This window comes from Thamnophis elegans, chromosome 11 (assembly GCF_009769535.1).
Source record: "Thamnophis elegans isolate rThaEle1 chromosome 11, rThaEle1.pri, whole genome shotgun sequence".
Taxonomy (NCBI): domain Eukaryota; kingdom Metazoa; phylum Chordata; class Lepidosauria; order Squamata; family Colubridae; genus Thamnophis; species Thamnophis elegans.
This window is the reverse complement of record NC_045551.1, coordinates 46,559,128-46,576,154: the sequence shown is the minus strand read 5'-3', so window position 1 is coordinate 46,576,154 and position 17,027 is coordinate 46,559,128. Positions and strand designations below refer to the sequence as shown.

General features: G+C 40.9%; 1 protein-coding gene across 1 annotated transcript in view; it reads right to left on the bottom strand.

Annotated features, from left to right (window-relative positions):
* The window catches only part of ABCC4 (ATP binding cassette subfamily C member 4), a 210,967-nt gene that overhangs the window by 129,367 nt on the left and 64,573 nt on the right, over nt 1-17,027 (bottom strand). The window contains exons 12-16 of the mRNA XM_032227044.1: nt 16,430-16,524; nt 13,822-13,908; nt 10,709-10,805; nt 5,715-5,930; nt 3,538-3,678 (exon numbers count right to left, since the gene is read on the bottom strand). Coding sequence (XP_032082935.1) covers nt 3,538-3,678; nt 5,715-5,930; nt 10,709-10,805; nt 13,822-13,908; nt 16,430-16,524 — 636 coding nt within the window. The remainder of the gene's footprint in view (nt 1-3,537; nt 3,679-5,714; nt 5,931-10,708; nt 10,806-13,821; nt 13,909-16,429; nt 16,525-17,027) is intronic.

The window sequence follows — 17,027 nt, the reverse complement described above, 5'->3', positions numbered from 1 at the left end:
AGTCCCGTGGGGCCAGGCCGGAAATATCAAAGGACTTGCCTGTGATACCTCTATAGGCCAAAACAGGCTGTGTGGGCCCCCTGCAGCTTGTTGTCAGCCTCCATGGCGTCCTGCAGTACCCTAACCCTAACCCTCGGAAGGCCTCTGCACGGCCTGTTTTTGGCTGGCAGAGTACTGCAGGACACCGTGGATGCCGAAAACGGGCTGCAGGGAGCCACAGCCCCCTGCGCCCCGTTTTGGCCCACAGGATGCTTCAGGAGGTGTCCATCCCATCTCCCCCCTCCAGCCAGCCTGCGGAATACTACAATGCTAATCTGGCCCTTGAAGAAATCCAGTTTGACACCGCTGTCCTACACTGTCAACTTTATTTTATTTTCACTTCGGCTCCACTCAATGTTCTGAACAGTCTTTTTTTTTTCCAAGCAGACCAGCCATCTTTTACGAATTAAGAATTAGCAGGATCCCACTATCTTTCTTTCAATATAGGTCAACAGCCAAGAAACCCATAGCAGCCCTGAAAAGAAAATGATTATCTGCTTCTATTTTTATCTCATACGATAATGTAACGCCTTAAAGAGATTGCTCCTTGCCATGTATCTTATTCAAGAATAGAAGATTAGTTGATAATCCTCACAATTCTCAGAATCCAGGCACAGCATTTTCTTAGCCACATTGCCTCACTCACTGTGGTTGGGACTATTCCTTTCTCAAAATGGTATTAAGCTTTTTGAAGCTTCCTCTTTCAGCTAGTGGTAGGAGTAGTACAAACAAAAATATAAGCTAAGTAACAGTAAGCCAAGCTAAGCATCTTATCTGCAATCGTCCACCACAATAACTGAAAGTTACCATCAACTATTAGGTTTAGGTTTTATTAGGTTTTATGACTACATGGTAGAATGGACACATCAGTTACATATTGTAGGAGTTGAGACATCCAAATAAAGAAATCTCAAGAATGCCTAGTAAAAAAATATTTTCAGTTTGGCATCAAGCAGTTATCAGCACTATCTAAAAACTAAAATGGAATAAATTCTAAAGCAGAGGTTCTCAACGGTATTGCACATATTATAGAAGGGAATCAGAAATAGCCATGGTGGGACTCAGAATAAAGTTGAATTGAGCCTTAAATTTCCAGGTTGGCACCCTGAAAAGGTAATGCTGCTAAGGAAATATTGGTGTTTTTCACTATTGTAGTCATTTCATTTCATTTTTCATTTTAATTTATTTGTATGCCGCCCTTTTCCCTGAAAGGGACTCAGGGCGGCTCACAACTCAAGGGAGGGGAAAAACAAACAAAGTTAAAAAAACATAAAAACCATACATAGTTAAAAAAACACAACAATCATACCATTCGAAGTAGGGCAGCAAGTCTTTAGCCCCAGGCCTGTCGGAACAGCCAGGTTTTAAGGGCTATGCAGAAGGCCTGGAGGGTGGTGAGGGTATGAATCTCCACGGGGAGTTCGTTCCAGAGGGTCGGAGCAGCCACAGAGAAGGCCCTCCTCCAGGTAGTCGCCAGTCGACATTGGCCGGCAGATGGAATTCGGAGGAGGCCTAGTCTGTGGGAACTAATTGGTCTAGTGGAGGTAATTGGCAGTAGGTGGTCTCTCAAGTACCCAGATCCAATACCATGAAGGGCTTTGTAGGTGACAACTAGCACCTTGAAGCGTACCCAGAGATCAACAGGCAGCCAGTGCAGCTTGCGGAGGATAGGTGTTACGTGGGTGAACCGAGGCGCACCCACGATCGCTCGCGTGGCTGCATTCTGGACAAGCTGAAGTCGCCGAATACTCTTCAAGGGCAGCCCCATGTAGAGCACGTTGCAGTACTCCAGTCTAGAGGTCACAAGGGCACGAGTGACTGTTGTGGAGAGCCTCCCGGTTCAGGTAGGGGCGCAACTGGTGCACCAGGCGAACCTGGGCAAATGCCCCCCTGGTCACAGCTGACAAATGATGTTCAAAAGTCAGCTGTGGGTCCAGGAGGACTCCCAAGTTGCGGACCCTATCTGAGGGGCGTACTGTTTGACCCCCCAGCCTGAGAGGTGGAACACTTGGCCAATTAGTATGAGGGAAGCACAGCAGCCACTCGGTCTTATCTGGATTGAGTACAAGCTTGTTAACCCCCATCCAGTCCTTAACAGCCTCGAGGCCCTGGCACATCACGTCCATCGCTTCACTGAGTTGGCACGGGGCGGACAGATACAACTGTGTATCGTCCGCATACTGGTGGTATTTTATCCCGTGCCATCGAATGATCTCACCCAGCGGTTTCATGTAGATATTAAAGAGGAGGGGGGACAGGACCGAACCCTGCGGCACCCCATACGTTAGGGGCCTAGGGGTCGATCTCTGTCCTCCGACCAACACCGACTGCGACCTGTCCGAGAGGTAAGAGGAGAACCACCGTAAGACAGTGCCTCCCACCCCCACCTCCCGCAGTCGTCGCAGAAGGATACCATGGTCGATGGTATCGAAAGCCACAGAGAGGTCAAGGAGTACTAGGATGGAGGCATGGCCTCCATCCCTAGCTCTCCAAAGATCATCGATCAATGCAACCAAAGCGGTTTCCGTGCTGTAGCCAGGCCTGAAACCCGACTGGAAGGGATCTAGATAACTGGTTTCCTCCAAGGACCGCTGGAGCTGAAAGGCCACCACCTTCTCAACAACCTTCCCCACAAAGGGGAGGTTGGAGACTGGACGATAGTTGTTTAGGACGGCTGGATCCAAAGATGGTTTCTTCAGGAGGGGTCTCACCACCGCCGCCTTTAATGCGGGGGGAAAGACCCCCTCCCGAAGGGAGGCGGCAACAACCGCCTGGATCCAGCCCCGTGTCACCTCCCTGCTGTTAACAACCAGCCAGGAGGGGCACGGGTCCAGTACACATGTGGAGGCACTTACAGCTCTCATGGCCTTGTCCACGTCGTCAGGGGTAACAGCTTGTAGTGCAAAAATGGTAATACAATTCCTTGAATTTAGTTACGTATGACTAAGTTTACTCATTATTATTTTTAATTTCACTGTATTATCTCCAGGTCTGTGGAAGAGACTGAAGTTGTGGAAGCTTTACCTCTCAATATCTCACAAAGATACCAAGACCTGGATTGGAATGGAAAGCCAAGTTCATATCCCTAACATCCTACTATAGTCCAGAAGTAAACAATTCATAATATTTAAATGTTAATTTATGCTAATTATATATATTTTTAAAAGGTATTTCCCTATAAACAGAAAATCCTACTGCAATGTTTGAAATACTAATTTCAATAAACTGTTTTCTTTTTATAATCAAATTGTATGGAGTGTTTTCTTTTGAAATTACGTGCGAAAAGGAACAGATCGATCACTGCTTCATCCTTGCAGTAAATGAATCTCAAGCTGATTTACAATCTGACCACTTTATTTCAAAGAGGAGAATATCTCTTATATGCATTAAATCTTGCTACTTCGCTTCATACGAACAGAATAGGAAAGTATATATGCTAAACTATTAAAAACAATTATCAGTAATATTTTCCTTTTTGATCCCCCCCAAAAAACTTACCTGTGCCAAAATATTGAGAACTAAAAGTATAAAAGTTACAAAATAATTTGCACCAGCAGAAAAATACTTCTTATAAATGGTAAGGCCAATTTTTCCTTCTGATCGACTTTCTTCGGGCAGTGCTGTTAAGAGTGGTCCCATCTACAATACAATGGAAGTGAAAATTAAGGAAAAGGATTTTGTTAAGATTAATTTCTACGTTCCCCAATTGAGGAAATAATGCATCTAGGTTAATTTAAAAGATCAACATTTGATGTAGGCTACCAATTACACAATTTAAGATGATTCTTTTACATTATTTTCTTGATTATTATTTTGATAAGGTAAAATACCACATGTTTATTCATATTACAAATCACTTATGCATATCTGCATATTACATTGCAAATATGCACAAATTGCATATTATTCATGCATATTTGCATATTGCAAATTCTGTGCAAGAATGTTACAGTAAATTTGATATAGTTCAGAAGATGTCCTGCTTATTATGAAAAGAGAGGACAAATCGTTCATACTTTTCATTCATTCTTCTCAATCATTACTGTGATGTACCGTATTTTCACGACCATAAGGCGCACCGGATTATAAGCCGCAGTATCAGTTAACGTTAATTTTTCAAACTTTTTCCATATATAAAGCGCACCGGGTTATAAGCCGCACGTTTTTTTGCAACATTTCCCCCCCCTGCCTGCATTCCGTTTCCTAGCCTGCCTGGCCACTCGTTCATTTCGTTTCTCCCCCTGCCTGCATTCCGTTTCCTAGCCTGCCTGGCCACTCGTTCATTTCATTTCCCCCCCTGCCTGCATTCCGTTTCCTAGCCTGCCTGGCCATTCGTTCATTTCGTTTCCCCCCCTGCCTGCATTCCGTTTCCTAGCCTGCCTGGCCACTCGTTCATTCCGTTTCCTAGCCTGCCTGCCTGTAAGATAATAAATGACAGTAAAAATATAAAGCATAATTATTCTTTTTCTTTGCCATTCTTATATTATTATTATTCCATTTGGAAGGTTATAAGGTATAGTTTAAAATGCTTTGAAATCCCTATTCCCTCCCCACTCCAGGGGAAGGATACTATGAAATCCCCATTCCTTCCCCACTCCAGGGGAAGGATACTATGAAATCCCCAATTCCTTCCCACTCCAGGGGAAGGATACTATGAAATCCCCATTCCCTCCCCACTCCAGGGGAAGGATACTATGAAATCCCCAATTCCTTCCCACTCCAGGGGAAGGATACTATGAAATCCCCATTCCCTCCCCACTCCAGGGGAAGGATACTATGAAATCCCCATTAACTCCCCACTCCAGGGGAAGGATACTATGAAATCCCCATTCCTTCCCCACTTCAGGGGAAGGATACTATGAAATCCCCATTCCCTCCCCACTCCAGGGGAAGGATACTATGAAATCCCCATTAACTCCCCACACCAGGGGAAGGATACTATGAAATCCCCATTCCTTCCCCACTTCAGGGGAAGGATACTATGAAATCCCCATTCCCTCCCCACTCCAGGGGAAGGATACTATGAAATCCCCAAATCCTCCCCACTCCAGGGGAAGGATACTATGAAATCCACATTTCCTCCCCACTCCACGGGTAGGATACTGCAAAATCCACATTTCCTCCCCACTCCAGGGGAAACTTGCTTCAAGTTTGAGCGTAAGTAAAATCGGGAGGGAGAGACCCAAGGGACGTGTGCGTGCTTCAAGTTTGAGCGTAAGTAAAATCGGGAGGGAGAGACCCAAGGGACGTGTGCGTGCCTGCTCGCGGTCATTCGCTTGCGAGCTTCAAGTTTGAGCGTAAAATCGGAGGGAGAGATTTTCGATCTTTTTCCATATATAAAGCGCACCGGGTTATAAGCCGCACTGCCGGTTTTTTATCAAATTTTAGGATTTTCAGTGCGGCTTATAGTCGTGAAAATACGGTAATTAAGCACCTGAAATTAAAATGTATACTCTTAAAGAGTATAAATGCTCTATGTTATTATGCCAAAATATGCAAGTTTAAGTATCATATTCCACAGCAAAAATGTTCGCCAATGGAAAGTGTTTCACAAGACCAGGGAATATGATACTTAAACTTGCACATTTTGGCATAAATAAGCAACAGTTTCTTATTCTACAAATAAAAACACTGTTCAACTTTCAGACTGTTTTATACTTGTGTCATTTACTCACAGCAGGTGATCCAGCAGTTCCATCTTTCTGTGACTGAACCGAAGACTCTATGGACCCCAGGGAAGACTGAGAAAACGTACGAATCCTAGTCAACTGGTGGCTGGGTGTTCCTGGAGATGATGGTTGATCATCATCATCATCTTTTTTCAAAAGGGAAGCAAAATCTATTCCAGATTTAAGGAAGTCTGAGAAAGTACCTTTCCCTACCTCCTTACCCTAGAAAGAAAACACATAGAGACTATAATGTGCAGAATGGTTGTAAAATAGTCAACTATACTAGTAATTTTTCGGATAACTGTCAGCTGCAATCCAGGCTCCACTTCCACCAAAAAGAAGGAAGAATCTTTTAGTAAATGTCCTCCTTTCTCTGCAACCATTTATGCTTCTCAGCAACCTGTTTTAAATGATTAAGATGTGTTTCAAGGAAATGTGAGATCTACAGAGAGATGGATGAATAAATCAAACTTATCCTTCCCGCTGACACTGAGATTTCATCAGTTACACCTCTATTCTAGCCACTTAGAATAGAATAATGGAGTTGGAAGGACCTTGGTGGTCTTCTAGTCCAACCCCCTGCTTAGGCATAAAACCCTACACCATTTCAGACAAATGGTTATCCAACATCTTCTTAAAAACGTCCAGTGTTGGAGCATTCACAACTTCTGGAAGCAGGTTGTTTCACTAATTGTTCTAACTTGTCTTTCATGGACAGGGGGCCCGCTTCAGTGGATGGATGTTAAAATGTGGGTCCAAATTTTTTACTACTAATGATCAATAATAGACATTTTGTACCAAAAATATCATATTGCTTAATACTTAATGAAGTCATCAGTGCATTGTATTTCCCTGAGTTCCCCTGATTGTAATGAATTATCCTTTATTTATTCATTTTTTGTTAAAGTTATATCCTTTTATTCAGGAGCTTAAGATGAAGTATATACTATTCTTTCTCCTTTTTTTTCACCTCATAGCATTATTTCTGTCAACCAGGTGATGCTAAGAGAGAGTGACTCATCCAAGCAGCTTCCGTAGTTGAGAGGAAACCTGAACCTGGATTTCTCTGGAATCTTCTGGAATCCAGAAATCTACTAACTGCTACAAAGTACTGTCTCTCTCGATTAAGTGAGCAATTGTCTAAGTCAGTGTTGGCAAACCTTTTTGGCACTGAGTGCCAAAGCGGGAGTACTTGCGCACACGCACATGCGTGCCAGAAACTGGAAGAGCAGCCCCCGGTGCACATGCACACACCAGGAAGATGATGTTCCAGTTGGTCTCCATGCACGCATGAAACAAGAAGATCAGGTCTCCATGCACGCATGAAACAAGAAGATCAGGTGCCTGGTGCACATGCATGTGCCAGAAACCAGAAGAGAAGGTACCCAGTGCACGCATGTGCACCATGCAGCTGCTCTTCCAGTTTTCACATGAAGACCAGCTGGCTGGCACACCAGAACCCACAAAAGCAATGGGTGATAGCAATAGCAAGAGCAGTTAGACTTATATACTGCTTCATAGGGCTGTCAGCCCTCTCTAAGCGGTTTACAGAATCAGCATATCGCCCCGACAGTCTGGGTCCTCATTGATTGCTCACATGCCCAGAGAGATGGCTCAGTGTGCCACTTCCAGCATCGGTTCACCATCATTCTAAGTAATAGTCCAGACTGAAAATCAAAAACATGATATCTTATGCTAGGAATGAGAAATACAGCAATAACGCATACATTCTCTTGATATTTTTCTCCTTCTCCAGAAAGCTGATGAGGAGATGGAAATGTACCCTTCTGGTTTTGATTAATCAACTACACCTCTATGTTGTTTCCTTAGCCATAGTACAGAAGTGGTTCAACTGTTGCTTTCTTCCAGAACATTTCTTCAACTTTCCAGTCTAGTCTACAGCCTTTGCTTAGCTCTTTCAAGGTTAAACCTGTTTGGCTAGGTATTGTAAATCTGAGTTTTTTGTGTTATCTTAATTCTAGAACATCTTAGTTATATATTTCATTATCATGGTTTTGAAGTGAATATTTCAACAAATCATAGTTACAATTTATCATATTTTAGAGTCTGGATGCAACTATAACTGACAGTTACAGAAATAAAACGAGATATAAAACTTTCAGGACCTTCTCTGGCTATGCTGTAAGCAGAAAGAAGAAAAGTGGTTTTTTCTTTTAATAAACAAGGGTTTACCTTGATGCCCAAAGGATCTGATTAAATTATTCTCATTAAGGCAGCAATAAAAATACATGTCCTATCAGTTACTATTAATTTCCTGGCTTTTTTCCCTCCCAAATGACATATAATACAAGCCAGTTGGAAAATTCTAATAATATAATAGAGGGTCACTATCCCACTTGTCAATCCTCCCAACTGATAAATTTCTTCTCCACAATCTTTTTCTGAATAATAGTTGGAGAGAAATATAACAATCTATTTATATATATTTTTTTAAAAAAGAAGAAAGTCTTTATGCTCAGTAAGCCAGAACTGAAGCTAGGATTCAAAATTGGGTGAATTTAAAACTAATTGGGTGAATTTAAAATTGGGTGAATTTAAAACTAACTTGGATTTAAAACATATAGTATATGGTGTGTAATGGGGCCATCAGGATCTTGGTTATTCATTCTTTTCCATTTTCTCCATAAAGATAGCCCTGGTGTAGTTTTAGTACATTCAACATTTGTTCATCCGTGAAACATATTAATTTAGGAAGAAAAATAAAGGCAGGTGAGAAGCCTGCCAGGGAAGGTTTTGGGGACTTCTCCAAACTAAAATATTTATTTATGCAATAATCTAATTTTATTTTATTGATAATACACTCTATTTTATTAAAAACTAAATTTCTAAATGTGTTAATTTTTGATAGTAAATTTTATGGGTGACTTGGGAATTATATCTTTTTGGAAACTGATCTATCTGAAAGCTTCATGCCATCCTAACCAGATAAGTCTAAAGTGCACTTTTTTCAATGAGTCTTCCTTTCATAGATGGGATAACACACCATTAACAATTGTACAACAGAAGTAAATTTCATATGTTGGAAAGGTGGTAAAAGTCATGGGTCAACAACGTATATGTGATAGCCCAATTTTAGGACAACTTTGTTTTAGGAAATTCCATAGTATTGTCCTCATCAATTACTAAATTATTTATAGATCAGAACACTTCATTGAAAAATAAAGTGTTAACAGGACATGTGTTAATGGTAGCAAAGTTGATAGCTATTAGATATTAGATTAGGTTGGCAGAAGCTGGGACAAGTAATGTGAGCTCACTCCATTAGGTGGCACTAGGGATTCAAATCTTTCTGATCAACAAGCTCGGCATCTTAGCCATTGAGCCACTGTGTCCCATTGATCTTGGTAATAGATGAATAATTTGTCGTATTTTGGAAGGAGGCAAAATTTTGATTAGCAAAAATAATTTCTTTATAAAATTATTTAAAAAATAATTATTACAAGTCTTGTAAGTAAATTAGAAATACATAACATTCTTTCTTATAGCTGGTTTATATAAGGATATATGGAACAATTAAAATTTGTTAATTGGCATTTAATGAACAAGATATTTTTCCTAGTTTATTTATTTATGTTATTTCTTTCACAGGTTTTTATATTGCTTCAGTCAATATGAACATAAATGGCACACTGCAAAGCAACATAACAATATTTTCTTTATTAGTGACATTAGAAAGAGAAAGAGGGGAGATATTAGATTATGTCTGTTTGATCTTTATTGACTTTATTTGCATTTTTATTTGTAATTCATTTAATTTTGAATAAAAGAGCAAACAACAGGCATGGAACCTAAACAGTCTAGATTCAAGTTGCCTACATCTATTTCCCTGAAAGTGAAGAGATTTCAGCATTCAATGTTTTATATACTTACAAATTTCAGCTTTAAATTTTTATGTTTGCAGCTGTAAAATCAAAATAAAGACCATGTTTTTCCAATGCTAGCTAGTAGGAAGTTCAGATCTCACTTCAGCTGTGCCTCTGCCAGTTCTAATTCAGTCTAGGTTCACTTGGTCAATTCTTTGAAGCTCTGCTTCAGTGGTGGGATTCAAAAGATTTTACTACCGATTCTGTGGGCGTGGCGTGGCTTGGTGGGCATGGCTTGGTGGCGGTTGCAGCGGAAGGATACTGTAAAATCTCAATTTCCTCCCAATCAGCTGGGACTCGGGAGGCCAGGAATACATGGGGGCGGGGGCCAGTCAGAGGTGGTATTTACCAGTTCTCCGAACTACTCAAAATTTCTACTACCGGTTTTTCAGAACTGGTCAGAACTTGCTGAATACCACCTCTGCTCTGCTTCCTTTTGAAATGCAGCTCTTGAGACTCAAAAATCAAAGTCCACTTGAAACATGGTTCCTGCTCCTTTTCTAATCTAAACAAGTGTGCTGTATTTTATGTATGACATACATGCAAAAGGATCAACTGGAAACTGAAGCACCAAGAATACTGAATTAACTAATTTGAAAACTATGGCTGAATACCTTTCAACAGAGCCGAGGTGGCGCAGTGGGTAGAGTGCAGTACTGCAGGCCACTTCAGCTGACTGCTAGATCAGCAGTTCAGCGGTTCAAATCTCACCGGCTCAGGGTTGACTCAGCCTTCCATCCTTCCGAGGTGGGTAAAATGAGGACCCGGATTGTTGTTGGGGGCAATATGCTGACTCTGTAAACCGCTTAGAGAGGGCTGAAAGCCCTATGAAGTGGTATATAAAAATCTGCTATTGCTAATTGCTAATATTTTACACTACCCTCTTCTAAATTTTAGCTAGGGGTTTAAAAAGTCCCGACCTATCATTCAAAAATGGCATTTTGATTTATTTAGTTCTGTAAAATGAATGTATTGTTTTGTACGCCATGTAGACATATTACTTGTAACACTGCAAGTGTTTCTGCCTATTCGTAATTCTTCAACTTTAAATATTAATACGGAAAGCAAATTAAAACACTGCCAACCCTCCAAAGATTATTTATTATTTTCACCAACCTCTTTTAAAATTAAGATCTGGCTTGCAGCTCGTAAATATTGCAACTGGTGAGTCACTAAAATGCACACTTTTTTATGCAAAGTCTGACAAATACACCTGCAAAAGAAATGAAACTGAATGAAATGCTGACTTCTTACAAGCAGTAGAGCAAGTTGCTTTAAAGATAATTTTTTAAGGGCTCCTTTATACGACAATTAGAAAGAACTAAACAGCACTATTCATCGATATCTAATTTGAAATAAAATCCTGGCTCTTGTTCTGCTTAGTGATATTCAGTTTGTGGTGGGGGGAGATGGAATGTAAAGATAATATCGAATAAAATCTAGTCGCAAGATAAATTCCAGTCTGAGACAACCATTACATTGCTGAACAGGAGAAAAAACTGAAAGAAGGAGGGAGTCCTATATTCTAAATTACTGATATATTTTAGCAAAGCATTTTACTGGACAGTTTATGGGATGTTCCTGTTATACCCTACTCCAGTGGTTCCCAGACTTGGCAACTTTAAGACTTGTGGACTTCAACTCCCAGAATTCTCCAGCCAGCTCTGGAGTTGAAGTCCACAAGTCTTAAAGTTGCCAAGTTTGAGAACCACTGCCCTACTCCTTAAACCACAGGGGAAATGGGTGGGTGAATCCAGGCACCAGATATGTCTACAACATTCTCTTGAGGTCATGCATAAGTCTGAGCTCTGTTTCCTGAAGCAATCCCACAAGTTTCCCATAGGACATAATTGCTTGCTTTCTTTGAAGAGAAGTGCTTCATTCATATTGTCACAACTATAGTAGCTTCACAGCTCTAATATTCCATCTTTTTTAGATTTAAAGCAATATTTACATATACTCCAATGGAAACTCATACAATATTAAGTGTGATGTCCATGAGAGAGTTTACGTGAAACAATTTACATCGGCATACTAGATTCCAGAGTGCTCCTGGGGGCTGGGGAGGGCAGAAACGAGCCAAAAATGAGCTGGTTTTTGCTCAATTTCCCCCCCAGCCCCCAAGAGCACTCTATAAGCCTCCATAAGGCATGCCCTTTTTTTGATGAAAAACAGGCCCATTTTTGCAAAACACAGGCCATTTTTTGCTCATTTTTGGCCCTACCCCTACCTCGCAGGAGCACTCTACAAGGCTATTCATACCCTTTTGCGGGGGGGGGGGGGGAAGGGCCCATTTTTCACAAAGGGAGAGATTTGCAGAGTGCAAAAACTTTTTAAAAAAATATTTGCCTCTTCAAAACCTTGGTGCATCTTATACTCCGGTGCATCTTATACTCCGAAAAATACGGTAAATCTGCTACTGCTATTGCTATTTGAATTCTGATCACACGATCGTGGGGATGCTACAAAAAAATCATCATAAGTCACATTTTTCAGTGCAATGGCAACTCTGAATGGTTACTAAATGAACTGTTGTAAGTCGAGGACTACCTATATATCTCTTAGGACTGGAGTCTCTAACCCCCAGCCTATGTATTGGCACAGGGCTGTGCCATGCCAAAAAATGGGCAGCGTAAAGAAGCAAGCCCCCATCTGTGGGATGCAGGCAGCATGCGAAACCATACCCACTCCGGTCCATGGAAATACCACTCTCCATGGAACTGGTCCCTGGTGCCCAGAAGTTTGGGGAGGCACTGTTTTAGGATGTTTCGCAAAAGCCCTCACTACGGACTTGTGGTTGACTTCCAGACATTTAGAAACAAAATAATGGGCCCAAGTTTGCAGTGCTTTTCTTAAGCAAATCAGAATCTGGCAAATTAACACTCTGTCATCTACATAGATAAGACTAAATACTGATATATCAATTTCAGCTTTATCATATGCAATAATAATTATTATCTAACACTTAAGGAGCACAAACAGTATATGCAGTGGTGGGTTTCAAAAAAATTTAGAACCTCTTCTGTAGGTGTGGCCTGCTTTGTGGGAGTGGCTTGCTGGCCATGTGACTGGGTGGGAGTGGCTTACCAGCCATGTGACCGAGTGGGAGTGGCTTGGCAGTCATGTGACTGGATGGGCAAGGTCAACTTGTAAAATGTGGTGAAACTCACTTAAGAAAGCTCTTGCTTAGCAATCAAAATGTTGGCTCAGAAACTCTGGCACTTGAAGAACGCAAGTCTTAAAGCAGTCAAGTTACAAGACCCTTGCACCCCTAACCCTTTAGAAAAAAACCCCAAGGATGTTCAAACTTGACAGCTTTAAGACTTGTGGACTTGAACTCCCAGAATTCCACCTCTCGCTCTTCATCTTGATGATGTGCGGATGGGCGGGGGGAGGGAGCTGGAACCGGTTCTAAACGCCACTTTAGATTTGTAGAACCTCTTCTATAGAAGAGGTTAGAACTGGCAGGAACCCACCCTTGAGTACATGGGAAGAGGATGAAGTACTGTAAAGGAGCATTAAGGAATGCTAAAATTTCAAAAAGAAATCACTGTTATCAATATTATAAAACATCACCATAAAAGCCCCATGATTTTTCGTGGTACATGGAAAGTAACTATAATCTACAATCATAGTCATTAGCTTCTACTTTAAGAATATTTCTTTTCTCTCACTCAAAAACAAAAAGACCATAGTGTGCAAATGTATGTAAGTATATATTCTTGTTAGCTATTTGCAGTTATGGTTCAGACAAACAGAATAACAGAGTAGGAAGGGACCTCGGGGGTCTTCTAGTCCAACCTCAAGCAGGAGACCCTATACCATTTAAGAAATGAATTAATCAATGAAGGATGCATTGGATAAGATTTTACTGAGTTCAGAGGCAGTTCCAAATAAACGTAGGGTTCTACTCTTTAATTGGGAAAAATAATTCTTAACTCAAAAATATTATTCAACAAAAACAGCCCTTTAATAATCACATCAGCTGTTCCTCTTATGACAGAAATATTGAGTCCCTTTCTCCCAATATTTTTGAAACGTTCACATAAATGATTCTGATTTTCTATCATTACAATAAGATAGGAGCAATAATTTATTCACTAGGCTACAAAACCCACTGAGGGTCTTTAAATGTTTGAAGTTAACCTTGCTTCCATGCACAGTTTAAGAAAGGAGAACCATCAAAGAGAAATGTAGATGTTTAAAAGGGCCCTGGGAACGTTACATACCTTTCAAACAAATGCCTGCTCACTTCTGCATCCACCGCGCTTAACGGATCATCCAAAAGATAGATGTCGGCATCCTGGTACACAGCTCTAAAAAACAGACAAGTTAGGAACAATTAGGTTGCTTCTAAAAAGAGTGTGTGTTTTAGCAGCAAGGCCTCACCCATACAGTGAAAGGCGGGCCTCTCATCTGCCCTCATTTCCACTTTCCTACCCTGGTGCAGCTATTGGGTCATTACTGCTTCCTTCATATATTATTGAGGGCAGTACTTTGCCTGGCAATCTTCTCAAACAAATTAATTAGAGCATAGGTGTCAAACTTGTGCCATATTGTGCCATATTTTGACTTTTTTCCCTTTGTGAAGCCGGGGTGGGAGTGGCCAGCACCAGAGGTGGGTTGCTACCAGTTCGCACCGGTTCGGGCAAAGCGGTACTGGAAAGTGCAACTGTGTCACTGAACCGGTAGGGACGGCAGGCTTGCCACGCCCTCAAACTGGTACCCCAGTCTCTGCAGCATGTTTTTTTTACATTCTTAATGTTCTGCGCATGTGCAGACCTATTTACAGGCAACTGCACACATGTGCAGAGCGTGTGTTAGGGATGTGCGCAAGCAAAGAAGTGTGCACAAATCGCGCGTGCACCGAACCAGCAGTAATGTTAGACAGAAACTCACCCCTGACCTACACGTGACACATCCAGCCCACAAGCCGTCAGTTTGACAGGTCTGAGTTAGAGCATGGGTCCCCAAGCCCCTGGCCGTGGCCTGTTCGAAACTGGGCCACAGGAGAAATAGGCAAGCCCATGTGCATGAAGTTCTACTTGAGCGAGCAGCAGGCGAGCACAAGCGCCTTCTGCTCAAGCACCCTTCACTTTCTCAGGTGGAGCTTTGCACATAAGTGCAAGTACTCCATGCTCAGGAGTGAAGCTCAATTTGAGCAAGTGGAGGGTGCATGCATAGATATGCTGCTCACACAAATGGTTCTGTGTGTATGCGCATGTGCCTCCACACACACACACACACACACCTTCCGTACCAGATGGGGCCACCAAGGCTGGAAACCTGAGTTAGAGAATCCTACAACCAATGATCTTACGAGTAAGAAAAAAAGTTTATAAATCAGAAATAAATTTGATAATGTCATTTCCTGGTTCTTAAAGCTTTAAGGTGATTTAAAAAAAAAAACCAGAAAATGCCAATCTTCCATTTTAATTTTAGACGACCACATTCAAAAACAGGTAAAAGTAGATAAAATAAGAAATACAATCCTGAATCCCATCGGAATTGTTGTTAAGTGATGTGGTCACACGTTCCTTGTTAAGCATTGTTTGCCCCATTGTTATGACCGTTCTTGCCACAGCTGTTAAGTGAATCACTGCAGTTAGTACGTTAGTAACCCAGTTGTTAAGTGAATCAGGCTTCCCCATTGACTTTGCTTGTCAAAAGGTTGCAAAATTTGTACTAAGCACTTGGATGTTTAGAAGCTGAATCCAGAAAAAAATATACCTTCTAACACCGTCATTCATCACCCACTGTGAAACCTCTCTGTAAGCTATCAATTTCCAATTCAAAGTCCTATAAACATACAACATCTCATCACCTGAAAGATCATTTATTTCACTTTGAAGATCATCTCTTTCACAAAAGCCATAACAATATTTGTATTTTGTGGAGATTAAGGGAGAATAGAACTCCATACGAGTTGCCATGCTGGCTTTTATAAAGGCATACTAAAATGTCTCTTTTTGCAAAGATGTCTAAATTACCCCAGGTAGTTCCTGACTTACAATCACAACTGAGCCCAAAATTTCAGTTATTAAGTGAGACATTTGTTAAGTGAGTTTTGCCCTATTTTAGGACTTTTCTTGCCACAGTTGTTAAGTGAATCATTGCAGTTAATAAGTTAGTGACCCGGTTGTTAAGTGAATCTGGCTTCCCCATTGACTTATTTTGTCAAACAATAGGAGTTGCAAAAGGGGATTGCATGATCTCAGGACACAGCAATGGTCGTAAGTATAAACCCGTTGCTAAGCATTTGAATTTTGATCACATGGTCATGGGCAGTGGTGAGATTCAAAAAGTTTTTACTACCGGTTCTGTGGGCATGGCTTGGTGGGCGTGGTATGACTTAGAAGGTGTGGCTTGGTGGCGTGGCAGGGGAAGGATACTGCAAAATCTCCATTCCCACCCTACTCTGGGGCCAGCTAGAGGTGGCATTTGCCAGTTCTCTGAACTACTCAAAATTTGCTCTACTGGTTCTCCAGAACCTGTCAGAATCTCCTGGATTACACCCCTGGACATGGGGAATGATACAAAGGTTGTAACTGATAAATGTCACTTTTTTCAGTGCCGTTGTAACTTTGAATGGTCACTAAATGAACTGTTGTAAATCAAGGACTACCTGTAATATGTAGCATTGTTTGCTGTGAGGACTTTGATTTCAGTAGTTTGATTTCTGTCATTAGTTTGTTATCACAAATTGATGCAATTTTACATTTTTACAGGTGACCTTGAAATGTGCATAATTTAGTTTTGAGCTCCACCAAATGCATTGGGTTTTTAATTGATATCTGCAGGTTCAAGATGGTCTCATAAAATTCAAGCCCACTTTACCTAGCAAGATTAATCCTGGCTTTTTGTCCACCACTCAAAGTGGCTCCTCTGTCTCCAACCATTGTTAGGTCTCCATCTTCCAGCTGGTCAATATCCTATCAATGACAGAGTATTATTCAAATAAAAAAGTTTGCATTTGTCATGTTAATGATTTGAGAACCATCATAAATATTATTAATATGCATACATTATGTTCAAAAGGAGAACGTATTAATCAGAATTGCTTGGTAAGATTTTCACCCTCCGAAGAAGTGTGTTTATACAATTTATGAACCACTACAAATTAAATATGAATTTTAGGAAATGATGGGCAGTTTTCATAATGCAAAACAAGATTATAAAAAAAGTGACCAACTGCATTTTTACAATGTGTTTTGCAAAAGGTTTTAAACTAACTGCTTTTCATCCATCTTCAGCCTGACAGCGGCATCATCAAATGCCATGTCCTGGATTTGGTGTATAATATTTTACAAGTTGCCAAACAAAATTATCTGTCTCTTAGCAATCTATTTTAATGTCCTAGATCACACCTGCCAAATCAAAGATAAAGTTGAAATGTTCTGAAGGACATTCTCTGAAATACAATGCCAGCTTAAGA